Consider the following 27,729-nt stretch of genomic DNA (forward strand, 5'->3'; position numbering starts at 1 on the left):
TGAATTGGCGTTAATGTAATTCAAAATTTGAATTCGGTACCCGTGATCATGTCACGTATTTACTTTTCGCATGATTTGTCTTTACTCGTATGTATTATAAGAAAATTTTTAGGAGGTCATCTAACGTAAAGTTGTTTCCTTCCAGCATGTTTTGTTCTTATTCTCATGTATTATAAGAAAGTTAGAAAGATATCACTTAATATATAATTGCTCAAAGCAAAACACACGTAATCATGAAGTTCTTATAAATGAGTTATTGAAAAGTAAAGTGCACCTTTGTTGATATAGACAATAACTTTCAATTATTATAAGTATTTATTAGTCATTCTATACTTGTGGTCGTTCTCGTTCAGATGTGATATTGATTTATTCATATATTACTCATTTACTCCAGTGTCGCAATTAATTTTGTAAAGTATAGAATTAATGAGATAGTTTGTCTGACCAAAAAAAAAAAAAATTAATGTAGGTAATTGCTTGTAATCGAAAGGGTTTATATATAACATGACAAAGTAGATAATATTTACTGGCAGTGGGTTTGGACGGTTACAAATAATATTAGAGCCAGACACGGAGCGGTATTAATCGAAAGGGTGGACGGTGAGAATAGAAAAAGTATTTAAATTTAATGCAGAAAAAAAAAAAAAAAGTGAGAATAGGAAAAGTATTTAATTCCCATAAAAAGTAAAATTTTGTTGTAAAGTATATATGTTGAGGGGAAAATATTGTTTTAAAATAGATTATTAATGCTTATTTGTGACCTTCTATTTTCTTTTCTTTAATTTTATTTTTCATTTTTTCCCCCTAAAATGCGATAAGTAAGTTTATTAATTATTTCTTTTCTAAATGATGAAAGAAAAATAGAAATGTATTCAGTAACCGTTTCATTTTTCAAATTTTAAATTAAGAAAATAGAAAAAAAAAATGAATAAAAGTAAAATAAAATACTCAAAATATTCTTTTAAATATGTATTTCAAGTAAAAATTGTGAAAACAATGCATTTATTTACATTTTTGAAAAAATGGAATGGGCAGAGAAAGAATAAATTAGAATTTGTTTGTTTTTTTTTTCAAAATTTGTGTGCATTTTTGTTGGCAAATGCCACATTTGTATTTTCTCTAAAATGACTTTTTAGATTAAAAAAACTAAATTAAAAATTACAATTAATTAAACAAAAAACAAAACATAAAATTGAGATTTTAAAATTTAAAAATTTAAAAATTTAAAATTTTCACAAAATAAAAATAAATTATTATATTTGTTTAGTTTAACTAGAGTTGAAATTTTAATCTCTTGTTTAAAAATGTCATCAAATTAATATTTATCTAATTAATTAACTCTTAAACCCAATAATAAATAAGCATTATACTCCTAATTAAAAGTCAAATTGGCTTAAACTCAACCAAATCCACGCTGAACTTACCACAGTAAAAAACCACAGACAAAATTTCATTAATAAATACTATAATTAGCCCTCAATTTAAGGCTCTTTACAACAATATTTAGGCGTTTTTTTAACCGTCTTAAATATTTTTTTAATCAATATAATATAAGTAAATTAACAATTAAGCCTAAAAACTAATTACATAGACACAAATTGCAATTAATTTCAAATGGTAAAGACTAAATTTACCGTTTAATTTTACTTTATCGGACTGTTTTGCTAAAAACATGTAGGAGATATGATATGGTGGAGGGAGGATTATTACTAATCAGTCACTAAATACACTAATTTAGTAAAATTAGTGATTTAATTAATAAAGTTTCCAAGTATTTAACAGCTCATTAAAATTATTTAAAAAGGCTTTAATTTTAGGAGAAGAAGCGTGGAGCAGAGGCAAACGCAAGTTGGTGAAGCCAAGAAGCTTCCTAAGCCTTCGTGACCGCTGTCTTCCACCAGCGCCTACAAAACGCCCTTCCCCCCCCTTCTCCTTTCTCCATCCGCTAAACCCTAAATCTTCTCTAATTCAATCAAATCCCTATTTCTCTCTGTTTCAGTCATGTGTGGTGGTGCCTTCATCGCCGGCTTCATCCCCCGCCGCGACGGCCAACGCGTTTCCGCCTCCGACATTTGGCCAAACTCCCCCTTGTTCGATTTTAACAAATGTCCTCCCGATCACGATGCTTCTCCCGTCAAACGCCCCCTCCGTTCTTCCGGTAAGATTTCGCGACCTTTTTTTTTTTTTGTAATTTCATGTTCCTTCCGTCGTTTTTTCGCCTCCAATTTTTGAGAAATTGATGTTTCAGAGGCTTCTTGGACAGATGAGAAGCCGAAGAAGAGGCAGAGGAAGAATCTTTACAGAGGAATTCGTCAGCGGCCATGGGGGAAATGGGCGGCTGAGATTCGTGATCCGAGGAAGGGGATTCGAGTCTGGCTTGGGACGTTCAATACGGCGGAGGAAGCCGCTCGAGCTTACGATCGTGAAGCTCGGAAGATCCGTGGAAAGAAAGCCAAGGTTAATTTCCCTAATGAAGACGATGAGTTTTCTATTCAAGCGCGCTGTAATCTCCAGAATGCGAACCCTCAATTTCACACTCAAATTAGGGCTAATAATCTGCATAGTGTTCCTGAAAATTCCGTGTATGGAGAATTCTGCTGGGATCGGAATCAGATCGGTAATTTCATGGCCAAGGATTTCAATGGCAGCCGGATTCCGGCGGTGATTGAGGAACAATCCGCCTCTGGATCGGAGAATTCTTATTCTCCGCCAGAGAGATCAGATGTTTATCAGAACATAAACGCCGTGGAGTTCGGTGTGGAAGAGGTGGAGGAGAAGCCGGAGGAGAAGGTCGCCATTGTTGGCACTACAGAGGAAGAGAACGAGGTGCAGAAGCTTTCAGAGGAGTTAATGGCATATGAAAACTTCATGAAGTTTTACCAAATTCCGTACCTGGACGGACAGTCGACGGTGACGAATCCGGCGGAAGAACAGGTGGTGGGCGATCTGTGGAGCTTCGACGACGACGACGGCGGCCTTCACGGCTCTGTTTCGTCGAATGACTTGTGATGATCCAAGAACTTGTCTTGAATTTCTCTGTGAATTCTGGAACCGGTTTCGATCCTTGAGTTTGGTGTTTCAAAATTGTGGTTTTCTTGTTTAATTTCAGAATCTGTTTGTGTAATTTTCAGCGTTTGAACGATGTCAATTTGTTGATATGAAATTGTTTTCAATTATTTCAGCCCCTTTCAAAGAGATTCGTTAATCAAATTTATTTATAAATGATAGCAATAATCTTTCACTAACAACCAAATTAAACACTAATCCAATCCTACTCCTAAGATCTGCCTGTTCATGGATTCCGAGTATTATGAATTATCAAATTTCCCGAGGGAATAATAACATATCAATTAACCATTTCAGAGGAATTTAAATCCATTTTGGTGTTGTTTGTTAAACAGCAAAAATAAAGCTGTGTTGAATGAGTGGGGGGGTTGGTCCGAGGTGGCAGAAAAGGAGGCCGACGTGGAGTAAAGGGCGGGGGTTGGTTTTGTAATTAAAAGAAAAAGGAAGGGTGGAAATGGGAGAATGTTGAATCTGCATGGCGGCGGAAGGGAACGAGTGTTATAATCGTGGGGAGTGAGTCAGAGAGAATAAAACTATGGTCAAGACAAACGGTGGGCGGTGGTAGTGATGTGTCAAACAAAACTAGTACGTTTCATGTTTTAGATTTCGCGCTGGCTGCTGCTGCTGTGTCGTACTTTTGTACTGCCCCCACTCTTCTCCCACCGCCATTTCCATTTCCATTTCCTTTTCTTTTTCTTTTTTAATATAAGTTAAATCAATAAAAAAATATATCCATTTTTTTTTATCAAAGATAAATTACATCTTGAGACTACATTTTTAAGTTATTTGCTACGGAAAGATTTCCACATATTTATAAACAATATTTCGTTCTTTTCTTCAGTTGAAGAGGGTGGATTGAAGGGTCCCATATCAATTGAAGAAATAAACTAATATCAACTAGGATGTTGAACCATGAAAGGGGTGGATTGTGAGATCTCTCAGATGTTAGAGAGAATAACAAAACATTTTTTTATAAATAGGTGGAAGTAATCTCTTGCAGACCCATTTTAAAAATTAAAAAAAAAAACAGCCTTAATCAATCTATAATTATTTTTAAATGGGTTCTTTCACAATAAATTAACTACAAAGTGTAGATAAAAATTTAAATTTTTTTCTTAAAAGCTGAAGAGTGCCCATTCCATTGATTTTGAAGAATATATTTTTTTTTATTTTTAAGAAAATATTTAAAAATTTGAAAATTAATAAATAAGTTTAAACACATTTGAAAAAGTCAAGAATGATTTTAAAACAAAATATTAATGACTATTGAAACTTTTATTTAAATGGAAAGCTTTAAAATTTTAGAATCTTTTTTGGGAATGAAGTACAAAATTTAGAGTAATTTCATTAATTTAAATTTTAAAAAAATCAGTTTCAACCATTACATCCCATTTATCAACCTACAGAGAGAATCAAGGGATGATGTTTACTTACCATAATAATAATAAATAAATAAAAAATGACACATGTTATCTACTTCTATTGCCAATGGAAATTAAAGTTGAATGGTCATCAAAATATCATTTTGTATATTTTTTTTTTATTAATTTTAAATGCAACAACTAGTAGATTTGTTCCAAAAACCACAATAATATTTCCTTCTTTATTATTTTTTAAAAACTTAATTACCTTATTTTTAATTGTATTTACTCATTCAAAATTTTAGGATTGAATTTTATTTCACTAGGGGTCAAGTTGTTGGACTCATTCAAAATAGGGATCCATATTAAATAGCAAACAATTTTGATATTTTTAATTACGTTCAAATTTTATTTATTCTCTTTTAGTTTTGTTTTTAAAAAGTTCGAAAAATAATTTTTAATAAATAAAGAATAATAAAAAAAAAAGAATATTTAGTTTGAAAACTTAATCAAAGTCCTTGTGACAAAACAATATCAGACATCGTAAAAGCCCAAGCCCGTATTCCAGGTCCGCAAAAGCTGTAATGGGCCGTTTTGAAGCCCAAACATATCCATTAAGGTTAAACGCCCAAGCCCGTATTCCAGGTCCACAAAACCTGTACTGAGCCGTTTTGAAGCCCAAAAATATCCATTAAGGTTAAACGCCCAAGCCCGTATTTCTGGTCCGCAAAAGTTGTATAGGCCGTTTTGAAGCCCAAAATATCCATTAAGGTAAAGCCCAAGCCCGTATTTCAGGTCCGCAAAGATGTAATGGGCCGTATGAAGCCCAAAAGGTAAAAGCCCAAGCCAGTATTTCAGATCCGCAAAAGTTTTAATGGGTCGTTTTGAAGCCCAAAAATGTCCAATAATCAAAAACCCTAGCCTTAGGGCAAGAGCCGCACTAGTGTTCGTATATAAATATCGCAAGAATTAATCGCGCGATTCTCTGGAATTTCAGCAGCGCAAAGGAGGTTTAGAGAAATGGTTTCGCTCAAGCTTCAGAAGCGGCTTGCCGCTAGTGTTCTCAAGTGCGGCAGAGTGAAGGTCTGGCTGGATCCTAATGAAGTCAATGAAATCTCTATGGCGAATTCTCGTACGTTCCCTTTTCTCTGTACTCTTCAGTATGAACTTTGTATTTTGTTTGGTTCTTTTCTTATTGGGGACTTGTTGGATTTCGAATTTGGTCTGCTTGTTTATTGAGTTGCTCTTGTTTGCTAGATATCGTAGGGAGTTTGTTGTTTAATTTGGTAAGTATTCGTAAGCAGTTGGGTTGGGTTTTAATTTTGATCTGCTTGATTGGGATACGATTCGTTAACGAACATTCGGCTGAACTTTTTTGGTTTCATGAAATTATTTAATTCCCTACGCATTGTTTTTGCGATGTCTTTTTCAACTATATACTGCTTTTTGCTGGATGCGTAGTCTAAATCATTTAGTATGTGTGCTCGATTTCTTTTTTCTATTTGTTGTTTTTGGTTAATTGAAGGGCGTTTGTTGGTTGCAGGTCAAAACGTTAGGAAGTTGGTGAAAGATGGGTTCATTATCAGGAAACCAACAAAGATTCACTCTCGTTCCCGTGCTCGCCGAATGAAGGAGGCTAAGAGGAAGGGACGTCACTCAGGATACGGTATTTTTCTTTCGAGTTCTGCTAGTTTGATTGGTGAAGTATAGGCTTATATTCGTACAGAGTGCCGGTCTTGCTTGCAGGACATGGAAACTATATTAAGTTATGTCGAAGCTCTAATTAGGATCCTTCTATAGAGATTGAAGATAAGAAGTATAAAACTATATTTTAAATGCTTTTCCAGCCTAAAGAACAAAGGGTATATAGTTATTAGATTTTACTCGATAAGGCATATGGAGTTGCGTAGGCAGATATGTACAATGGTATCAAGGTGAATGCTCTCCTTTGTATTTTAGATGAAGAATTGTCTGTCTTTCTGTATGTTTGTCACTGTATTGCAGTTGTTAAATATTTGTTCTTTTAGTAAATATGATTCATCATTTGATATTTTTATTAATTTTGTATATCATTTAGGAAATAGATTTCTAAGTTTACATAATAATAGTAGGGGATCATATGTTATGGCATCTGTGCATTTCTTCTTGCCCATATATATATCATCATAATTATCATTGAATTTTCAAGTGAAGTGCTTTTATGGTCCTTTGTCACCAATTAAGTATGTTGCACATAGGTAAGCGTAAGGGTACCAGGGAGGCTAGATTACCCACCAAGATTCTCTGGATGAGGAGGATGCGTGTCCTGAGGAGATTACTCCGCAAGTACAGGGAATCCAAAAAGATCGACAAACACATGTACCATGACATGTACATGAAGGTGAAGGGTAATGTTTTCAAGAACAAACGTGTGTTGATGGAGAGCATCCACAAATCAAAGGCTGAGAAGGCAAGAGAGAAGACATTATCCGATCAATTTGAGGCAAAGAGAGCAAAGAACAAGGCTAGTAGGGAAAGAAAGTTTGCCAGAAGAGAGGAACGGTTAGCCCAGGTATTCAATCACTTCATCCTTGTAGACCAAATTTTCTTCAATACGTATCATATTCTTGAATCTGCTTCTTCATTCATAAAGCTCCATGTCAGAATATTGACTTGGTCTTGTCGTTTAGGGTCCTGGAGAAAAACCAGCCGCCGCTGCCCCAGTTGCTGCGTCTCAACCCACTCAGTAAGTATTTATGTCTTAATTTAAGTTGAGATAATTAGATAGCTGATTTATATATAATAAACCAATCTTCTTGCTCTTGCAGGGTATCAAAAAAAGCAAAGAAGTGAACTTTTGATTGTTCGTAGATCCTCGACTACTGTACTGGTTTTGACCACTTTTGTTGTTTTTCTTGTCTTGGACAAATTTCCTTGTTATCAAAATCCCAGACGAATAGAGATTTACATCTATAATTTTTCTAATTTATCAATCGTTCCATCTTTGGGTTCTTTTTATTCTATAAATTGCTTGATTCTCACAAGCCTTGTTGGACCCTTTTTTACATATAAGTTTTTCCGTGTGAAAAATATCTTATGTCTGAATTGCATCCATTAAATACTTGGGACCTTTGAAACTTCAATCATCGATTGGTTTGTTTTGAGGGCCTAGGTTTTGCCGGTAGAGAAAAGGAACAATTTGTGAATCCCCGAGCACTGCACTGCGCTTACTGCTCTTTATCCGTTGTTTTTGCTAATAATTCTCGTCCAAATTGGCTTCTTGAGCATGATCTTCTATGATGGAAAGAACAAATGAATTGTTAAAATGGGGACCCCACTTGTATAACATGGGTGTCTGAGGAAAATTTCTCTGCTCGTCATAGGTCCAACATTTTGATGATAAAAACCTGATACACTTTCCAGGTTTAGTCGTTGATGAGCATCATTTTGCAGGTTTCTGCCCTTCTAGAGATGTTCTAATTTTTTTATCCGTGGAGGTAGGTCCAAGTACATTGGCCGTGGCAACTGAAAATTCCCCCTACGTCCATTTGTATACATGTACGTATGTGTCCACCCATACATAAAGATATTATCATTCCTAGCTTTAACTTGGAACTGTGTAATCAGCCAACATGGGTTGTCATTGTTTTCAATGGCTCCTTGCTATATGTATTCTCCATCCAGCAGGATCAAAGAGACCAACTTGTCCTCCACTCCCTGCAACTCTGTCTTGCTCATTCAAATCTTTGTTCAGTTGTCAATAACTTGTTTGTCCTCAGTGGAGCTATGCACATTTTACAATTATATATTTGTATGTATGTATATATATATACATCAGTTTACATTCTGAAACGTTCATTTGATAAGATAAACTAGTGCTCCTCTTAGTAGAGTCGTAATTACATTTTAGATATCCACAGTAAAATTGGCACTCAATGATGATTTTTAAAGAAAACACTGACGTTTAATAACTACCTTGCACTATAAGATGACAACAAATAAGTTGGGCTCAAACGGCCTATTGATTAATAATGTCATTTTTCCCTTTCAAATGAGAAAAAATCTCAACGAGATTCCATAATGGACGTACACAAGAACCAATGTCCCCAAAATAAATTATTAACTATTTTTCCTTGAGAAAATTTCTGGACAATATTTTGAAAGAGGAATGACCACAATTTCCGCCGAACATACAAAGCACAACCTGAGATCTTCTCTGTGGTGCCTTTATTAACCACTTCAATCCTCATAAAAATGGGCATTCTTTTTCCTTTATGGAGAAGAATGAGAGTGTAAAAATGATTTTGATGAAACAATGATCCAAACACAGAAGGGCTATTTAGCTTTACTAATCAGATGGACCAATCATTTTCTCAGGCACCACATATTTATTAAAATCTTCCTCGCTTAAAACTCCGAGCTTCAGTGCAGCTTCCTGCATAATCATACAAAAACAACCCTCGAAATCAAATATGAAGTCCTTAAAATTTATGTTTGAATCCCAAATTTTCAAATGTTCTAGTTTTAGTCCTTTTCAACTTTCTAATGATTTGTTTCCATTTCTAAATTAACAATAAAAAACTATTTTGAACCTCGTTAATGTTTCTTTAATCATTTAACCAGAATCTAAATATGTTTGAAGACCTGATACCTAACCTACCACCCACATTTGACTTCAAAACATGCAGACATTTTATTTATCTATCTCATGTTAAGTTCAATGATTTTTTTTCTCATATTCGTGAATGTTTGGATTAGCAATCCTGCATCTCGACTATTTTCACAGAGCATGGCTGCCAAGCTAACTTGCTAAAACATTATATTCTATAGTCAGTGACCACCATGATGACATGAACTTATTATTCTACCTCAGCTTTTAACAATTTACGGTCGTTATTGACCATTAGGTCAACTCAGGGCGATTATAAGTTAAACCAACTACTTAAATTTAATGACGGACAGAATTGACATAAAAATTCAAAGAATAAGATTTAAACCTAAATATAAATACAATTCATACCTTCAAAGTGGATCCTTCCTTGTGGGCTGTCTTTGCAACTGCAGCAGCATTGTCGTAACCAATTTTCTGTAGGCAATATGCCAATGACATATTATCAAACAATGTATCAAGCTTAAGGAAAGTGAGAGCTTTCTAGTTGATGAACACTTACGGGATTTAAAGCTGTGACGAGCATCAGTGACTGCAGGTCATCGAATTTACGCGCATAGATAACCACAAAAATCATCAACCAAAATCTTCTGTGCAAACAGTGTAGTATAACAGTATTTTTCAAATATTAATATAAAACTAACCTCGTGGAGTAACTTCGAAATTCTTTCCCTGTTAGCTTGAATTCCCCTCACACAGTTCTTCTCGAATGAAGCAGAAGCATCCCCTAATAATCTCAATGACTGCCAATGAAGAGCCAGCATTGGAGTTGAGATTCGGTGAATCCAGAATTTCTATGTGTGTGTGTATGTATGTTCATGTGCATGTATATAGTAAACGTATATTTATATATTATATAAACACACATCTGTCATTTAAAGACCATAAGCACATCGACAATCTCATAGCAGTTGGTGCACCAACCAGAAAACAATTTAGTTTCTGATATCATTATTTGAAAATAATCTCTAGACGTACTAACAGTCAAGAGATAATAATAGAACTTACGTGCAATAGAGCATTGGCTATCATTGGCTTAAATACATTAAGTTCAAAGTGACCATTTGACCCACCAACAGTTATTGCCACATGGTTTCCCATCACCTGTAAAATCAAGAATGTCATATCATCTTTTAAGTTCTAGAATGACAATATAATACATATAGACTAATTACTGAGAATCTGAGTATGCGTTGGCGGTAGATATATGGAATGATTGACCAAAATTTTTTGGGGAACAAAAGGTAGCAAACATAACTAGTTGACAATCTATACTAACTAATTCCTCTTTCAGCACCCATAAATATGCTAGACATTACTCACCTGAGCACAGACCATAGTGAGAGCCTCGCATTGAGTAGGGTTCACCTTCCCCTGAAACGACACAAATTGTTTAGGTCATGCACATGCCACCAAAAAAGAGAGAGAGAGAGAGAGAGAGAGAGAGAGAGAGAGAGAGGTTAACTGGCATGATACTACTGCCTGGCTCATTCTCGGGAAGAATAAGTTCACCAAGACCACAACGTGGACCACTGTATACGTGAAATGAAGGGGAAAATATTAGACAGAGAAAAACAATAAGTAACAAAGAGACAAGATTGACAAAACTAATGCATAACCTTCCCAAAAGGCGTATGTCATTGGCAATCTTCATCAAAGAAGTAGCAACTGTGTTAAGAGCCCCACTAGTTTCAACGAAGGCATCATGTGCAGCCTGGTAAGAAACAAAAAGTTTTAGCATAAAAACGTGGTTCCACGTGTGAAGGAAAGCACCACCAAATTGTGGAATAAAAAATAAAAGGAGATGAAGCTCATTCAACGACTAACCAAGGCTTCAAACTTGTTTTCGGCTGTCAAAAACGGAAAATTTGTTTCTTCAGCTACTGCTGCAGCTATTTTCACATCAAATCTGAACAATAGACAATAGCAATCTCAAAATAAGAAATACGTTCATCCTTCTGATCTTCTAGCACAACACCTGAAAACTAGATAGTTTTTTCTTATTCAAACTAATTCAAAAAGAATATACCCTTTCTTTGTGTTCAATCCAGTTCCGACAGCAGTTCCACCTTGGGCAAGCTGCACAAATGGAATTCAAAGTGTCAGAACAAAAATGGACAAAAGAACCAACAAAATATCTGGAAATATTTCACTTGTTGCAACCTGATACATTCGAGGTAGAGTGCGCAAGACTCTATCAATGCCATACTTCACCTGCAGTTCAGGTGCACACCAATCAGAAAATTATTCATATGCTTTCTTCTTTTCAATAGACATAAGAAACCGAAACTTCCACAAGAACAAAGAGAAAGAAGGCGTACTTGTGTGGTATAGCCACTAAACTCTTGCCCAAGAGTCAATGGTGTGGCATCTTGAGTGTGAGTGCGTCCAATCTTAACAATATCTTTGAATTCTATGGACTGTTGGAATCATACCAGAGTAATACAAGGAGTTACAAACTTATGAAAGTGCGAAGGGAAAATAGACTGCAAGGTAGGAGTTTGGAGTGTAAATAAACACATACATTATTACCACACAACTCAATTGAAACGGGCTACCCCCAGGATGGTACAGTCAGATCCAAACCATGTTATGATCTAATTTTTTACCATTTTTACACATTCAGCTTAGTCCATGCAATCAAACAAGTATAACCTAACCTTACGACTCAAAGAGACTTGTGCAAATAAATTAGGCTTGGATCATCTGCAGTATGTAATGATGCAAACAATAAAATTGAAATCTCAGCAGCATAGCTCTCCTAAACATCAAACCTTTGAGTTTAGTGACGAATGTAAAGTTTTCAATTTTGGTATGAATTTGGAATTAATTTCTGTTGCAGCTGCTATGTGCATTACCTGTGAAAAGAAAACGGTAGAAATCAGAAGTGTGGAGAAAAAAAAAATCTGAATTGAGACAATAAAAGTAGTTGTAACATGGTCAAAGTAATAAAGGCATAAAGTATGACTATTAAAATTACAATTGAAAAAAGAAGCCGAGCCATGGAAAACTGCTAGAGTTTATTGACTAATTATAGAAACGGAGTTAGAATAGCATAGACAAAAATAACTTGGTAAAGAAAAAAGATTACAGTTGGGAATGTATCATTAGAAGATTGGGACCGATTAACATGGTCATTTGGGTGAACAAACTTCTCGCCACGTTTATGACCAAGGATCTCAGATGCCCTGTTAGCAATGACCTGCCACAAAAGTAAGATGTTCACTAATTGTAGAGTAGAGGTTCGCATTTTCTACCATTCAAGTTATCCACTTACAAAATTGCTTAAGAGACATTTGAAGAAGATTGCTTAACAGATTACCCTCTGTTCTGCACTTCATATGGGACATTTCAAATATTACTGAAGGAATATATATTTATTGATCCACGAGGATTTCTTTTTACAAGAGACTATACTTTAGAAATGCATGAATTTGACTCAACGAAGGAAAGGGAGGGGGGACGACCTGTTGTCCCATTACAACATCCTAAATTCAACCATGATAACTATTAGTTTGGAGCTGCCTACTTCTAGTAAATGCTATGAATTTTAGCTATGGAGTTCAGGGGCAAATTAAATCTGACCATCGCCATAGATTCAAGAATATCTAACGACTGAAGCTAACTACCCAAGAGAAACAAATCTTTCCCTCGGGAGTGTGGTATAATAGGGGATTCAGTATTATGTGTCATCATGCCTGCCGTCCTACCGTCAATAAGTACACAGACACAACATAGAAGGGTGACATAGCCTTTCATGCTTCCTTTGAGAATTTCGATGGTAACCAGATCCGATCAAAAAGAAAGGAAAAATTATCGATGCGATCGCCACAATTTTGTTGTTTCCTAATAACCATTGGATGTAAATTTGAAATTTTATATGTTCCCTAATAACTGAAGTACTTTTGGACTTTCTTTCCTCCAATATGACTGAATAATTTCTCCAGAGAAAATGATTCATGCAAAATCATAAAATATGCGACATAGGTACGTACGTTTGCAATACTATCTTAAATAATCCTTCGCTCTCAACAACTCACAATCAAAATTCAAACATAGTTTTTCTAACCTCATTCGCATTCATGTTACTCTGAGTGCCACTTCCAGTTTGCCATACAACTAGTGGAAAATGATCATTCAACTTTCCCTCAGCTACTTCTTGGGCTGCTTGCATTATGGCTTTCCCAATGGTTGGATCAAGACCGTACTCCATGTTTACCTGAAAAAACAGACTCACGATGAACAATAGAAACCATTTCCAAAACCATATTCCATGTTTATCTCCGTTGCAAAACACGAACTATAGCACAAAGAATCAAACATCACATTATACTTAATTTGGATATGAATGGACCTTGGCAGCACACTTTTTAAGGACGCCAAAGGCGCGAATTATAGGTTCAGGCATTCGCTCACGGTCTCCTCCGATCTCAAAGTTCTGCAATGATCTCTGCGTTTGAGCTCCCCATAATCTAAAATACAACAACACCGTTCATAAAAACTCATTACGATTCACAAAACACAATTTCCTTCGCAAAAATGGAACGCAAATCAGCTATTAGTTCATCAAATCCAAAAACCAGATGAACGAGAGAGCGAACCTATCGGATGGAACGTTGATAGGCCCAAACGTATCCCTTTCCTCGCGAAAAGACGTGGAGTAAGATCTCAATGATGTAGTAGCATAACGCGCCATTCCAAACAGGTGCGAAGGCGAAGATCGCCGGGACAAAACATACAGGGCCGCCATTCTTTTGAGCTAAAAGCGAAAATCAGTTTGGGGAAAGAAAAATGAGAGAGTGATCTTGCGAGTAGGAGAGGAAACTAACAGCGGAGCTTCGGAATGTGGAATCCTAGAACTGAGGAATGGACGGAAATAAGGCGCCGGAGAAATGGCAGGTGACGTCAGAGCTTCGGAGGTGTTGTGAGAGATTACGGCGATTTATGTTGACGAACTTCATCAGAGGAAGTAAAAGTGGAAGTGGCTTTCATGTCTGCGCCTACCTGAGATGGCCCAATTTAGACGGCCCAGCAAAACATCAGCTCAAAGTTTTTTTTTTCTCCTCCTTTATTTTATTTTTATTTATTTAGTGAATTATGCCTAAATGAATCTAACAATTGAGCTTATCATGAAGTATTCACGGGCCGACGAGCCTCCAGGGTAAGGAGACGGGTGCTACTAATCAAGCCAAGCCTAGTCCTCGTCAATAGGCACGGGTAGCCAGCTTCCAAGTCTTGCCAACTATATTAAATAGTTGTAGTTTATATGGTGTGTTTACGGGGGAAGAGACTACTTTCATTCGCACCCCAAATGTTAAAATGACTTCAGTTGGTTTTACCTTTATTATGGAAATGAGTGAATTCTATCGAGTTAAAATATTTTCATATCTCTTTATTTAGTTAAATCGACTTGAATCAACTACAAAAGACAAAAGACATTCTCACCCATGCAAATCAAAGAATGCGTATCGTAGCAGTTCATAATTCACTCGTGATTAAGATCGGGTCACATATGATTACCTAATGAAATATTAACCTTTTCAATTAATAGATTTATAAAGAGATATTAAATATTTCATAGTTCATAAGTTTAGTGTACATGATATCTTTAATAAATCAATCATATCGATAATATTATCCGTATAAAACACCAACCGAACCAGGCAAGACAAGGATTTAGGTATATTGGTAGGTTATGACGACAATTATATTAAATTTAAAGGCAAAGAACAGTAGCAGAAAGACACTGTGGAGCTTGTTAATACAGTTTGTGTCATTAAAAATCCCCAGAAAATAAACCAATACAAAAGCAACTGAAATTATTGCTTCTTTTCACTATTACAATAATTAATTACAGCAATTAAAAAAGGGGGAATATGTGGAAAGACATGTAAAAACACCTTTCTCTCTTTTCAACATGGCAATAACATAATAAGAAGAAACTCAAAAAGGAAATCAACACTCCCTCACGTTTTGTTAAAGAATAAAAAAAAAAAGAATTACTGTTTTCTATTTCCAGTTCTGCGTTTGTTTTCAGCAGAAGCAGGTTGTCTCCCATTTCTGTTCACTGGGAGGACGCCAACCCCATTTGATATCTTCTGTGAAGGAGAAGGACCCATTGAAGAACTCAAGTTCCTGCTGCACAATTCCATCAAAGTTAAGTCATAATATTCAAGAGATGAAGTATATATAAGCTAGTTTAGTAGCTACTATTACCTTAATTCTGGGCTCTTTACTGCCTTTCCACCATTCGGTTTCTTCGTTTTTAATCCGATTCCACTGCCTATACTGGTAAGCTTAGAATGGTTAAATTGCCAAAGCAAGTCTGGCTCGGACGAGTCGCTTGTTCCAGCGTCGATATCGTCTATATCATCGATGCCAACCATGTTGAATCGGTTAGCTCCAGTTAACATACTGAAACCTTGTTCTGTATATAGTTTGGAGGAGTCCTGGAGATATTTTTGGTGGAAGTCATCATTTAAGTGACCATTTTCTGCTTCCCAGCCTCCCCCCAATGGATTCTCGATTCGGTTTACGTCTTGCTTGTTCACCATTACCTTGTCAACCCACCCGCCTGAAGCCGTGTCTTTATCGTCCTCCCTGTAGTTCAGGCAAGGGCTACTGACTGGTGGCCAAGGAGGTGAATTGGCCAACAGCTCATCCATGTCAAAACTCTGCCTCTTCTGTCTCAACGCAGAATTGTTATGAAGCTGTAGCATTGATATTGAGGTGAAACTTCATGTTAGTGTAGTGTAAAACCAAATATAATACATGGACAATTTTGCTGGGGAAAGAGACTTTTGAAAGAGTTAAGAGGTAAAAAATCATCCAAGTTTGGATTCACAGCCACCAATACTGAACACCATCCTTCATTTCTCATATCTCTCGTCCCCGTAAGGAATACATATCCATTGATATAAGGCCTTGTGGGGAAAACCAAAAGCAAAGCTATAAGAGCTTATGTTTAAAGTGGACAATGTCGTACCATTATAGAGGTTCATGATTCCTAATATGGTATCAGAGCCATGTCCTTAACTTAACTATGTCACTCAAATGTCGAACAAAAAAGTTGTGATCCTAGAAGGTGTGGTAAAAAAGTGACTCAAGTGTCGAACAAGGGTGTACTTTGTTCAAGGATTCTAGAGAAAGGAGTCGAGGTTTAATTAGAGGGAGGTTGTTCAAAGGCTCCATAGGTCTCAAGAGAGGGTCTACGGTATTTTGTTCGATGGGAGAATTGTTAGTGGAGAGTCCCACATCGGCTAATTAAGGAGATATCATGAGTTATATAAGTAAGGAATACATCTTCATTGGTACGAGGCCTTTTTGAGAAATCAAAAGAAAAGTTGATAGCTTACGCTCAAAGTAGACAATATTATACTTGGAGGAGGTTGGAGGTTGGGGGAGGTTAGTGATTCTTAACGTATATTACTTTTTTTTTCACTTGTAGATTCCATAAACCTAAGGTTTTGGCTAGTAAGTGGCTCATTGGTAACAGATCTCTAAGTTTATATTGAGAGAAATAAAAGAGTATCAAGTGATCTTCAACATATCATCAGCAAACAAACAATCTTGAAGAAAAGATCATATGAGCATATGCCTCATTCAATAAGGAAAAAGAAAAAAAAAATACCTCTATGTTGCCTACATCGCCCATAGGCTGACGGCGGATGGCGTGTTCAACCAACACATCTACATCCTGACTCTTAGGCCGGAATGGTGATAACTCACTTGCTTTTGTCTTGAATTTTTCATTCCCAGAAGCAGAATGTTGAGCATGTTGTTGTGCCCCCTCTTTCCTTGCAAGTGCTGCCTTTAAACTTGCAATCTGACATGAAGTTAAGTCTTTGCATGATGAGTATACTAACAAAAGCTTGTATGAACATGGCTTGAGATTAAATGATATCAAATGTCAAAACCTGCTCTTTGAGTTCTTTAACATCTGAAGTGTCTTTGTTCACTCGAGCAGCACCAAGTTCGACTGTGGCAACCCTCTCTGCAAATTTAAGCGTGCTTAATGTCTCTCCAATAGCATCAGGTTCTGGACTAATGTGAACAAACATCAACGTCTTGGCTTGACCACCTAAAAAGTTACGGATGAAGTTCAAATTGTTAATTAATCTGGCATGTGAACCGATAATGTAACGGCCCAAACACACCATTAGTAGATATTATCTTCTATGGGCTTTCCCTTTCGGGCTTCCCCTCAAGGTTTTTAAAACGCGTCTGCTAGAGAAAGGTTTCCACACCCTTATAAAGGATGTTTCGTTCTCCTCCCCAATCGACGTGGGATCTCACATGTAGCAATAGTTGGTATACTTTCATCTTACCAAGTGAATCTTGAAGGAGTTGTGTTAATTTGCTATTTCTGTAAGGGACGTGGGGATTCTTCTGTGCAAGAGAAGCAATCACATCACCAAGAGCAGAAAGAGACTTATTGATATGCTGTGCCTCTTTCAGTCTATCTCCAGTCACCTCAGACTTATCAACTCTCTCACTCCCGGCCAAATCTACAAGATGCATACAGCCACGGAGAATGGCTCCAGATGTCAAATCTCTTCCTTGAACATGAACCGTCAGACAACTACAAGATGATTCATGAAGTTAGCCTGGTGCCTGATCAAGCCATACACATTCTGAACACCACACCACAAGATATATGGATTGTTTTTACCTATGGGAACGGCTACTACGGTCGTTTAGAGCTGTCGCACCTACGACACGATTCCTATGGCCAAGGTTCATTAGATTAATGATATCCAACGTCGACGACACGCTTACGAGGTTAGCATCTGGTACACTGAGTCCATTTTGAGAACTATTGCGAATTTCTAATGTAAAAATAGTCAAGGAAAGCGTTTCATGAACAGACTACAAACATAAGGATAAATAAGAAGAACTAGAAGGATATCTTTTATTAGTTCCATCAGTGACAAGGAGATCCCGGACTTGCTCGTTATATATCTCGATCATCTGAACAGAAACATCATATCGATATGTCTCCTTTCTTTGATCTGCTATAAGGAACAAATCTCCCAATGCTCTATAATTTACTCCTTGGCTCTTCTCTGTTAGCTCTTTTGGCCCAGTCTAGACATGTGATAATGAAAGAACTTAGCACATATCTGAATTTCACACGCTCTTGCTTTTAAGATGTAAAGTTTAAGTGCTTAATACATACCATAGTAAAAGTTTTCCCTGACCCTGTTTGTCCATATGCAAAAATGCAAACATTGTATCCATCAAGAACAGACCGAACGAGTGGCTGCATATCGGCGAAGACCTCCACTGCAATAGAATGAGAACAAATTGTCAAATTATGTATTCGAAAATGTATACGCATTTAAAGTTGAATTGTATCAACCTTGTGTAGCAGATGGACCAAATACTTTGTTGAAGCCAAAAGATCTCTGTCCCTTCCCATGTTTTGAGGGGGCGTTAACAGTAATATTTCCATCTTCTATGTGATCAACGACACTCAAACCATTTGCTTGACCAGACAAAAAGGGTCTAACTCGGCAGTAAACTCTTATGCTACCTGGTCATTACAAAGACCGAAATACTTATAATCTTCAACAGAAAATTCACAGAAAACTCAGTTATATATGACCAGTGATCTAAATTACCCTTGAGATCCTGCACTTGATTGTATAGCTTACGGTTGTCTTCAAGAACTTTATGATATCCAGATGCAGCATGAGCAAGACTATGAACATGCATACCTACCATAAAATCAAGAAGCCAAAATTAAGAAATGAGATAAAAAGCTATCTTACTCCCCAATGAAATTTGTGTTAATCCTACCGAGGTTGTGGAACTCTTCATTAAATTTCACTTGCATAAACTGCATTCCAGCTTTTGTAGCGTGCAGCTTATGTTTTAGTTCCTACAATAGTGTTTTAAAATTAGTATGAATATGATGAACAATAAATAAAAACACAATTAGTAAGAACATGTTACAGGTGCATACCTGAACATCCTTTTGCTGCTGATCGAAAATCATTTGCTGTTTCAGGAGAAGGCTCTTTGATTGCTGTTCAAACATACTGTTTTCATGGATTATTTCATTCTTTTCCATCTCTTTGGAGTGAAGTTCATCCGCCTATACAAAGAGGGAACAGGGTAAGTAAATTCACGAAATACCGCACTACACCAATTGATGGCTGTGTGTGAGCATAAAAAGATCACCAACAGACCCTTTTAGCACCAAAAGATGATTTCAAGAGCGACTTGTTGCTTTGTGATGTAGCGGCAACCACGTCTTTTGAGCAAGATTGTTCTAGGCTGGAAAAGCGATTCTCAACTTCATCCACAAGCTTGCTTAGCAATGATTCGACCAACTATAACAAGATAGAGCAACATAGTTTAGAACAAGCTGTGGACACCTCCATTTCATACAAAATAGATCACTAAACTACATATGCTCTTAGCAGCAGAACAATTTCCATTAATCATGAAGCAAGAACACATTCAGTCATCACCGTTGGGATTTCTTCAGGCCTTTTATCCGTCAAAAGTGCACGAACGAGCATGGAGCGAGAGCTAGTCTGCTACAATGAATAATTGACAAAGTATGAGTTAGAAAAAGGCTACAAAAACAACGCAAGGTTGTGAAAGAATCCACAGTACTGACAGTTTTGTTCCATTCAGCGTTGGATGAATTGAAGGATTTGTCATTCAGAGAGGAAGTTCTTGACAAGGAATTTGTAAATGGCTCTGAATTTTTCCTCACAAAGGATTTAGTAGCAGACAGAGTATTGGTAGGCTTTACATTTCCACCGAATTTCCAAACTCCATAGCCTCCACCTTGTTTCCATTCATCGTAAGATTTAAGAGCCAGAACAGTATTGACAACCCTGGCAGATTTCCCTCCCTGAAAAAGAATTATCATTACAAAAATTTGTCAAACGAATTACCCTTTTCTATCACTAAGTCATCATTTCTTCATACATACTTGCTCTAGATCAGATGCCTCAAAGGTAGGAACACCCATGTCCTGTACAGCTACAAGAAAATTCCTCACGTTCTCAAAATACTGAAATGCTGAGAGTGCAGCACCATCAGGGATGAGGGCAGAATCACAAGGGCTTTCAACCACCTAAAGAGAAACAGAGAAAAGATCAAATAATGCCCAAAAAAACGATAAACCCAAATGTGAATTTGGCTCACCTTAGGAACAGCTCCTGGTTGAACCTTATTCAAGACATTGCAGAGAATAATCCCACTTCTCAATCCAAGCCTAAATTCTTCCTCTGAAGGTTCAGCAGGCAAGTCTTTAGCTGCAACTACCCCGATCATCTTTCTTAGCCACCCGGCGGCTTCATTTCTTCTTGATGCTTGTTTAAAGAATGAACTAATCTCAATAAGTTTCCGAGAAGAAACACCAAAAAACTTTTAAAACATCAATAGATCAGAAGCAATTGTGTATCCTGAGAGGGAACGCTTACTGAACAATCCAGAAAAAAATCTCAGTACAGAACACAATTACGATCAAATAGATGAAAAAACAGAGGATCGCAAATCCCTAGAATCGATTTCTAAAGGTAGCAATTAAGATACTCAAAATTTTCTTGTTCTTAGAATGTATATCCAAAATACAAGCATATGCGCTCTTTTTCTTGGAAAAACGAACATCAATGAATTGATTACCGAAGTTATTCATCAGATTCACAAGACTCCAAAGATTTCGGAAAAAGAAGATTAGAAAAAAGCAGAGTTACCAGCTTCCTCAGCTCTTCTAGATTCCAAATCAAGGCCTCCTCCTCCATTACCAAGACGATTTCCATGCTGTTGAAGCACATCCTCAACCACCGATGCTACTGAAAACGACAGCGTTCTTTCCATTGATTCTACGATCGTCGTCGCACAGAAAAGAAATTCTCCCCCAAAAGAGGCTCAAAATCAACACCAAACTACACCACACTGCATCAGAATTTGGGTACCTTGAGGAAAACAAAAAGATCGGATTCAATTCTAATTATTAGTGGAGGGTTGTTCTTCTGTGCCCACAAAAGTGACGATCCTCTGCTGTTGGTAAGTAATGGAAAATGGGGTTAATGGGTAATGGTGTTTGTTGATATTTCTTTGTTATTAGCTCTCCATTGCTTCCACCTTTCCTGCTTTTGCTTTCTTTTTCTCTCTCTACGAACAAAGAAAGATACTGAAAGAGTAGCGTTTCTCTCTCTCTCTCTCTCCTCTCTGTTATTCTTATGCCTTTAATACTCTCTCTACTGCTTTCTGCTTTTTCGAAGCTGAAAACCGAGCCTATCACCGAACCTAGTAGCGAACCTTTCACCGAACCTCCACAACGGCTCTTTAAAGCGCGTGAGGCGGCATTTTTTTATTTTGAACCAGATGGAATTGAAATTTGAGAGGTTAGAGGTGGTGATTTTATTACCTCGCCACGTGTCACGTGAATAATGGGATGATCTCGCCACGTAGGAATATTTCAACTTTACAATAATTAATTGGTCGGTTTCTTTTTTTTTTTTAAAGGTTTTTAATTAGTCTGTTGCGTATTGGAATTAAAAAATTGTTTATAATTTATTAATTAAAATAAGGTCGGATGGATTATCAATTGCCTGTTTGTTTGGGAACTAAATTTTAATATCAAAACCATCTTCTCAAAAATTAAACTTTTAAATTATTTCAATTAATCTTTTTTTTAGAAATTATGTTAATGTATAATTAATGTACGTTAGCTTAATAGCGACAAGAGTGGGAGATCGGACTATCGATTACATGGATGATAATTGACGTTTTATTTATTGAGTTATACTTAGATTGACATCAACATTATTGCATGTATCCAACGTCAAATCCATTTTCTTTTATCATCATACACTCAAAATATTGTCTATCGCTTGTTTAAGAATTAATTAGCATAAACAAAGAATGGTCTAGCTTAGAGTGCAAAAAATAAAAAAAATAAAAAAAATAAAAGAATAGAAAGTTTTCGTGTATGGTATATGCTTAAATGTAAAGTATTCAATTAGAAGTTTGATTGTAATTTCAGCCTTGCCTACCTATATAATTAAATTATTCATACCGTTTATACTTTAGAATAAAATTTTATTAATATCTTAACATATTTGTCGATATTTTCATAAATTAAAAATTCTTTTAAAACTTTATTCATATCGGAATCATGAATCATATTTTTGTTGTATTTTCTAAAATTCATTTTAGATATATATTACATGACGAAAAAAGTAATTGGTTAAAGTTTTTTTTTAGTCTATATTTTCTCGATCTTCGTATATTTGAAGACGAAACGTAAAGTTGTATTTACTCGAAACATAATTTCTCAGTCAAATAAATATGTTGGGTTTTATTTGTTGTATGGAACTTTGGAGGCACAATGTCAACATTAATAATGGGGGTGATAATAATTTTACTACCTATTTCTACCCTATGTTTCCATCAATATCCACCAACATAATGTATATATTTGGAAAGCATGTCTTTTATTTTTAATAATTTAAAAATGATTTAAATTGATTTTTAGTATTCGTATAAATTTTATTTATAATTTTTAGTATTTATATACCGAGCGACTTTTGAAAATGACAATTGATCTCTATATTTATAAATTTTTATTTTCTATGAACAAAAATTATTATTGAAACTTTATTTTATAAATGGGGTTTTGCGAATATTTGAGCATAAAGTTAAAATTACACAAACCTGGTACCAAAGTGAAATTATAAATCTAAATTAAAATTTATATAAATTAAGGTCCACGTCGGAATAAGAATTTCCCGCCATTACAATTTTAAAACGGAAATAATAATATTTTTTTTTTTTAAAGATCCTTAGTTTTTTGTCCATTAGTCTGCGCTTTTAAATTATAAATAAACGTCGCTAGGCATGTCTGATTGGATATTATTGAAGAAGACAAAAAATAGGCCTACATAAATTAGAAATGAAATAAAACAAAACCATTTCAAATTTTGAAGTTTGAATTTTTTTTGTTTAAAAAAAACCTATTTAATTTCATTTAAAATTACGAAAATGTTTTTTTTTTTTTTTGAATTTCTCCTATGATTTATTTATATGGATAAAATAAATAAAAAATAAATAAAAGAGAATAAACTTTAAAGAATGAATTATCCAATTTTGTGATAACGAACAATTATTTAAGATATTAAATTTCAAATAGTTTCTCACAACTAAATGTTATAAATTAATATAGTTATTCTAAGTTCAGCGGAAAAATATATTTAATCAAACCTAAATAATATTTTGGCTGTGAGTATTAAAAAGTTTTACTTTATTTTTGTTACCGAATAAATTTAATATAAAAAGTTAAATTACAAGCTTTTTAGTTCAATAAATTTTAAAAAAATATTTAAAATTTGTTTTATTTTAGGTACTATATTGATATATATATATATATATATATATATATATATTTAATAAAAATAAAAATACAAATATATTTCATTCCGTCGTGGTATGGTTCAAAATTGTTCAGAACTCTCACAGTTCCTCTACTACTAAATTATTTATTTATTTATCCCCAAATAAAATAATAATTCAACTTGAATTGACCTACAACGTTCCTCAAATGGAAAAAACAATAAAAAAAATAAACAAACGGTAAAATCTCGGGAGTGGAGAAGGAATGTGGGACCATTACTTTAGTTGAAATTAATAAAACAATATTAAAAAGGTAACTTTTTATATTTAAAAAAAAAAAGAAAAGAAAGAGAGTAGGAGGCGGTTGGCAATGGGTCTCGCTCACAATTGAAAATGGTTGTTTGAAAACAATTTCTAGCGAAAGAAAAATAATTTAGAACAAATTAACTTAATAATGTAGTTGGACCTACCAATAGTGGCATGTGTTCAAGCTAGGTTCGAAACATGCCAAAGTCGGATAACATCGAGGTAATTGACTTGTTGATGAATCCACAAATTTTCAAATCTAATTGAACACAAATGGAAAGTTTAATATCTTATTATATATATATATATTTATTTATTTATTAAAATATAAAATAGAAAATTCAGAAACATATTAAATAAGTTTTAAAATTATACTAACGTCGAATAATGTTTCTCCGCTTACTTTCCAACTTCACTCTAAGGTCAAGTAAATTATATTATTTTCTAATTAAAATTTTAATATTTTCTCGACCCAATTGAATTCTCGCTGTTGAGGTATGAGGGTAATAAATAGAAAATTTAAAACTAAAAATAATGCACAAAAGTTATTGTAAAATAATTGTAATATAGTTCGTTCGCACGCATAGATAACAGCAAAAAGATGAACTTAATTCAAAATTGCATTAAAAAAAGAAAAATAATTACAATAAAAACAAGTGGCGGCATTTTGAGGTTATAATTGTCAATTAAGCCGAAAGAAATAGGTTGCAGTTCAACGTCCAAAAAATTCAAATGTTTGGTTCGTTGTTAAACCTTACTAGCTTCGGATACGATGGAGCCCACATGGAGCGTCTTACGTGGGCCCATGCCACAATTCAGTTATTTATTTATTTATTCATTTTATTTTAAACTCTGAGACGTACTCTTGTAACCGCGGCAAATAAAATTATTAAGTGAAAGACCAGTCATGGCTTGACAACTGGTGACACATCCTTCAAGCTGCTTACGTGTGACGGTTTCCCAACAAAGCGAGTAGGTGTAATTTTATCAACACTTCTCATAAACCACTTTCACCTGTAAGCGCGTGTATATACGCGCCTCGGTCACAATATAACGTTTAATGAGTGCCAAATTCATCATTTAAACGTTATAAAATAAGGTTGTAGGCTAATCCATTTATAACATTTCCTTTTATTTATTTTTATTTTTCTCAAATATTTGGAGTGAAAAATAAATTAATTTTAAAATTATAGAAAATTTAGTGGATATAACCCTAGAAACTTAATTAACGAGTAATTAGTCAAATTATGATAAATAAATAATAATTAAAAGAAAGAAAAGAAATAATGAAAATGATTGAATGAAATATCTTTTCAAAACTTTAAATAAGCTTCACATGGGGAGGGAAGTGGTGCATGTACTATTCATATATCTATACTATATGATTGTATTAAATTTCAAAACTTTATATTAATAACTTTATATGCTTCATGAAATGAACTGTGCAAACTCATGACTTTAGTGAGCCCACTTCATTTTCAACACCAAGAGAAAAAAAAAATAATAATAAAGAAAAAAGAAAAAAGAAAATCACACGCGTCATCATCACATTGGCCATTTCATAAACTTTTCTTTTTTCCTCTTAGGTACAGCAATTTTATATTCCCTCCCCCGTCACTTACACTTATTTCTTGCATGTGATTCTTGATGGTGAGTTATCATCAAGATGCAAAAATGTGGGGAAGTTTTATGATTATTTTAAATTAAGTTTATTTTTAATCTAATCCCTATCAGTTTAATTTCAATATGGTCTCTATAAACTAAAAATTTGAGAATAAATCCAACCTTTTAATTATGATAATTATAGTTTTAAATTAGATAATTGTATTTTACAATATGATTTGTTCTTAAAGTATTAATTTAATATTGTTAAGATATGATAATTAGTATTAGCAAGAGTAAAGTAATAATAAACGTCCCATCCTATTAAAATAATATAATTATTTTACATTTTGACATCATACCATAAACTTTTTTATAATTCAATTTCTTCTCAAATATGATATATATATATATATATATATATAATTAGTGTAAATCCAAGAAGATTGGTGTAACTTTTCTTTTATAATTTTAATTCCATCTCTTAATCTTAATTTTAATAGTTTTCCGTTTTTATTTCTAAAATTTTAAATTTTGATTGTGTTGGATTTTATAACTTAAATTTTGCTGAGTGGTCAGGTTGTTTATTTATTTTTAATTATTTTAAAAAAACTTAATTACCCACAAAATATTATATTAATAACTAAAATCTCATAAAACTCAAATATAAAACATTCACCAGTCACAATGCATCATTAACATTAGTTACAAACGTCAAATATTCTTCATATTCATAATAATGTTAAGAGTAGAGTAAGGTTGGATTGAATTATCACTCAATTCTCAGGTTGGTCATGTTGGTTGGGTTAATTCGATAAAAAAAAATGTCTAACTCGAGTTCCGAGATGATATAAACACCTTTAGATTCTAAATTTTATCCTAGATTCTCATTCAACTCACTTAAAAAATGTAGAATTTTAAAAGAATAAATATATTTAAAAAATAAAGGAGGCTACATTTTGAAAATTTTTAATCTAAATACAATTCTTTTATTAAATTCCCCACTTCCCACCTATGTCTCCTCAGATCCCACAAACATATTAAAAATAAATAAATAAATAAATAAATAAAGATTACCAAACCCATCTCTTTAATAATATCAATCTGTTCATCCATTCAACTTTTGGAGGTTAACTTTAAGCCTTGCAAATTAAGGATTCCCAATTATTTTTTATTATAAAAAAACCCCAAATTTATATGAAATTAACAAAGTTAAAGCAATCCATCATTACAATCATTCTAATTTTTGGCTGTCAACAAGATTTAGTAAAAAATATATATATATTGAAATTAGAAGGCCTAATCTGGAAAGCTAACTAACTCCACCTACTTCTAAAACTTAAACCTCATTTAATTAATTATATATAACCGAATCTAAATCCCCCAAGGTGACTACATTCAAAACCAAAAATTAATATATTAAATTTCACCATAATTTATATTATTTATAATATGCACGTTAATTTTTTTTTTTTTTAAATTCAATGGAAAAAAAAAACAAATTAAGAAGAAGAAAAATGGAATTGATTGAAAAAAAAAATGAATATTGGTGGGGGCAGCCTGCATTTTCAAGGAATGATGAAAGCATCCCACTCCTTTAACACATCATGAGAGGGAGGAAAAATAAATAAATAAATAAATAAAGAGACCCTTCTCCTTTTGCTCCTCTAATTATGCTCTCTTTCTTTCTTTTATGTTATTATGATTTTTCATGCGAGAGAAAGGGTCGTTTGGAAGTTTAGCATCTTAGAGATATCATCGTTCAAGCCACTACTAACTAGATATCTATGTTTAGGTAACTGTACTATGTCCCTCGTGAAGAAAAGTTTACAAAATATGTTGTTTGATGTTCCTCTATACAGATGATTACGAATTTGTAAATTAAGCTCTAATCTTGAATTGGACATAGTTGCTGATGATCTTATAGAACTAACTGTATTTTATGGGCTTATTAAGGGGTTTGCCATTTAATTTCCTTTTAGTGAACCTACTAGGTTGACAAAGACTTGGTAGAACGAGGGTAGAATAGTAAAAATGCATGAACCTAAGTGAGTGCTTTGTGAGTGCAGTTAAGAGGGTTTCCAAATCATTTTCTGATCAGGATCTTGTTTGAATGAGAGTAATAGAATGCATAGATAGATGACCGTTGGCTTGATTGAGGGTTGCATCCTCCTTTATATTGTTTGCTTTATGGGGTCTATTAGAAGGATGTCAACTAAACCCTTTTAGAGAATTTGAGAACAATGTTCATGACAGTCCGATGAGAACTATAGACTGGAATATGAATGCCAAGGTTGCGCTTCCAAGGCCTACTAGCAATAGGTCTATGATAATGACAACAAGGTTCACAATGATAATGATAACGGCTACGAAAGGGGACTAGTGGAA

General features: G+C 34.4%; 4 protein-coding genes and 1 long non-coding RNA gene across 9 annotated transcripts; 3 read left to right on the forward strand and 2 right to left on the reverse strand.

Moving 5' to 3' along the window:
- The first annotated feature begins 1,831 nt into the window (after positions 1–1,831).
- Positions 1,832–3,188, forward strand: LOC111482486 (ethylene-responsive transcription factor ERF071-like). Of its 2 annotated transcripts, none has more exons than XM_023128296.1 (2): positions 1,832–2,158; positions 2,264–3,188. In XM_023128296.1, the coding sequence occupies exons 1-2, from the start codon at positions 2,002–2,004 to the stop codon at positions 3,007–3,009; spliced, it is 903 nt and encodes a 300-aa protein (XP_022984064.1). In that variant the 5' UTR covers positions 1,832–2,001; the 3' UTR covers positions 3,010–3,188. The 2 variants fall into 2 exon arrangements, with proteins under 2 accessions (XP_022984064.1, XP_022984063.1); XM_023128295.1 differs by having other exon boundaries at positions 1,838–2,158; positions 2,249–3,188.
- Positions 3,189–5,360: 2,172 nt separating this feature from the next.
- LOC111482492 (60S ribosomal protein L19-1-like) lies at positions 5,361–7,427 on the forward strand. The gene is made up of 5 exons (XM_023128303.1): positions 5,361–5,559; positions 5,971–6,093; positions 6,665–6,978; positions 7,097–7,152; positions 7,235–7,427. The coding sequence occupies exons 1-5, from the start codon at positions 5,448–5,450 to the stop codon at positions 7,257–7,259; spliced, it is 630 nt and encodes a 209-aa protein (XP_022984071.1). The 5' UTR covers positions 5,361–5,447; the 3' UTR covers positions 7,260–7,427.
- Positions 7,428–7,555: 128 nt separating this feature from the next.
- Positions 7,556–8,278, forward strand: LOC111482500. The gene is made up of 2 exons (XR_002718220.1): positions 7,556–7,964; positions 8,034–8,278. It is a non-coding gene; the product is annotated as an uncharacterized LOC111482500 (long non-coding RNA).
- Positions 8,279–8,395: 117 nt separating this feature from the next.
- Positions 8,396–14,052, reverse strand: LOC111482474 (fumarate hydratase 1, mitochondrial-like). Of its 2 annotated transcripts, XM_023128279.1 has the most exons (19): positions 13,905–14,052; positions 13,677–13,834; positions 13,430–13,547; positions 13,145–13,294; positions 12,167–12,277; positions 11,850–11,933; positions 11,397–11,495; positions 11,239–11,289; positions 11,105–11,154; positions 10,903–10,984; positions 10,695–10,789; positions 10,541–10,607; positions 10,399–10,449; positions 10,084–10,179; positions 9,720–9,818; positions 9,578–9,607; positions 9,427–9,492; positions 8,791–8,841; positions 8,396–8,741 (listed from the first exon to the last, which is right to left on the reverse strand). In XM_023128279.1, the coding sequence occupies exons 2-19, from the start codon at positions 13,823–13,825 to the stop codon at positions 8,679–8,681; spliced, it is 1,512 nt and encodes a 503-aa protein (XP_022984047.1). In that variant the 5' UTR covers positions 13,826–13,834; positions 13,905–14,052; the 3' UTR covers positions 8,396–8,678. The 2 variants fall into 2 exon arrangements, with proteins under 2 accessions (XP_022984047.1, XP_022984048.1); XM_023128280.1 differs by having other exon boundaries at positions 8,396–8,841; positions 13,677–14,048.
- Positions 14,053–14,826: 774 nt separating this feature from the next.
- On the reverse strand, positions 14,827–21,272 carry LOC111482466 (kinesin-like protein KIN-14I). 3 transcript variants are annotated; one of them, XM_023128259.1, is made up of 18 exons: positions 20,793–21,272; positions 20,242–20,408; positions 20,027–20,170; positions 19,706–19,945; positions 19,554–19,619; positions 19,269–19,412; positions 19,043–19,174; positions 18,877–18,958; positions 18,699–18,794; positions 18,437–18,610; positions 18,254–18,360; positions 17,984–18,162; positions 17,747–17,908; positions 17,403–17,656; positions 16,992–17,155; positions 16,706–16,900; positions 15,292–15,785; positions 14,827–15,213 (listed from the first exon to the last, which is right to left on the reverse strand). In XM_023128259.1, exons 1-18 carry the CDS (start codon positions 20,914–20,916, stop codon positions 15,075–15,077), a joined length of 3,063 nt encoding a protein of 1,020 aa, XP_022984027.1. In that variant the 5' UTR covers positions 20,917–21,272; the 3' UTR covers positions 14,827–15,074. The 3 variants fall into 3 exon arrangements, with proteins under 3 accessions (XP_022984027.1, XP_022984025.1, XP_022984026.1); XM_023128257.1 differs by having other exon boundaries at positions 19,554–19,622; XM_023128258.1 differs by having other exon boundaries at positions 14,840–15,210; positions 19,554–19,622.
- Between the last annotated feature and the right edge of the window lie 6,457 nt (positions 21,273–27,729).

This window comes from Cucurbita maxima, unplaced genomic scaffold (assembly GCF_002738345.1).
Source record: "Cucurbita maxima cultivar Rimu unplaced genomic scaffold, Cmax_1.0 Cma_Scf00007, whole genome shotgun sequence".
Taxonomy (NCBI): Eukaryota; Viridiplantae; Streptophyta; class Magnoliopsida; order Cucurbitales; family Cucurbitaceae; genus Cucurbita; species Cucurbita maxima.

What these genes read in the sequence shown, in the direction of transcription:
- LOC111482486 (XM_023128295.1), top strand. Translation starts at nt 2,002, where the DNA reads ATGTGTGGTGGTGCCTTCATCGCCGGCTTCATCCCCCGCCGCGACGGC. An exon ending in ACGCCCCCTCCGTTCTTCCG is followed by an intron (nt 2,159 to 2,248) that starts GTAAGATTTCGC and finishes TTGATGTTTCAG; the next exon opens with AGGCTTCTTGGACAGATGAG.
- LOC111482492 (XM_023128303.1), top strand. Translation starts at nt 5,448, where the DNA reads ATGGTTTCGCTCAAGCTTCAGAAGCGGCTTGCCGCTAGTGTTCTCAAG. An exon ending in AATCTCTATGGCGAATTCTC is followed by an intron (nt 5,560 to 5,970) that starts GTACGTTCCCTT and finishes TGTTGGTTGCAG; the next exon opens with GTCAAAACGTTAGGAAGTTG. An exon ending in GGGACGTCACTCAGGATACG is followed by an intron (nt 6,094 to 6,664) that starts GTATTTTTCTTT and finishes TGTTGCACATAG; the next exon opens with GTAAGCGTAAGGGTACCAGG.
- LOC111482474 (XM_023128279.1), bottom strand. Translation starts at nt 13,825, where the DNA reads ATGGCGGCCCTGTATGTTTTGTCCCGGCGATCTTCGCCTTCGCACCTG. An exon ending in TCACTATGGTCTGTGCTCAG is followed by an intron (nt 10,180 to 10,398) that starts GTGAGTAATGTC and finishes TTGATTTTACAG; the next exon opens with GTGATGGGAAACCATGTGGC. An exon ending in AGGAAGATTTTAATAAATAT is followed by an intron (nt 8,742 to 8,790) that starts GTGGTGCCTGAG and finishes AAAGCTAAATAG; the next exon opens with CCCTTCTGTGTTTGGATCAT.
- LOC111482466 (XM_023128257.1), bottom strand. Translation starts at nt 20,916, where the DNA reads ATGGAAAGAACGCTGTCGTTTTCAGTAGCATCGGTGGTTGAGGATGTG. An exon ending in AGGCATCTGATCTAGAGCAA is followed by an intron (nt 19,946 to 20,026) that starts GTATGTATGAAG and finishes ATTCTTTTTCAG; the next exon opens with GGAGGGAAATCTGCCAGGGT. An exon ending in ACGCTGAATGGAACAAAACT is followed by an intron (nt 19,623 to 19,705) that starts GTCAGTACTGTG and finishes TATTCATTGTAG; the next exon opens with CAGACTAGCTCTCGCTCCAT.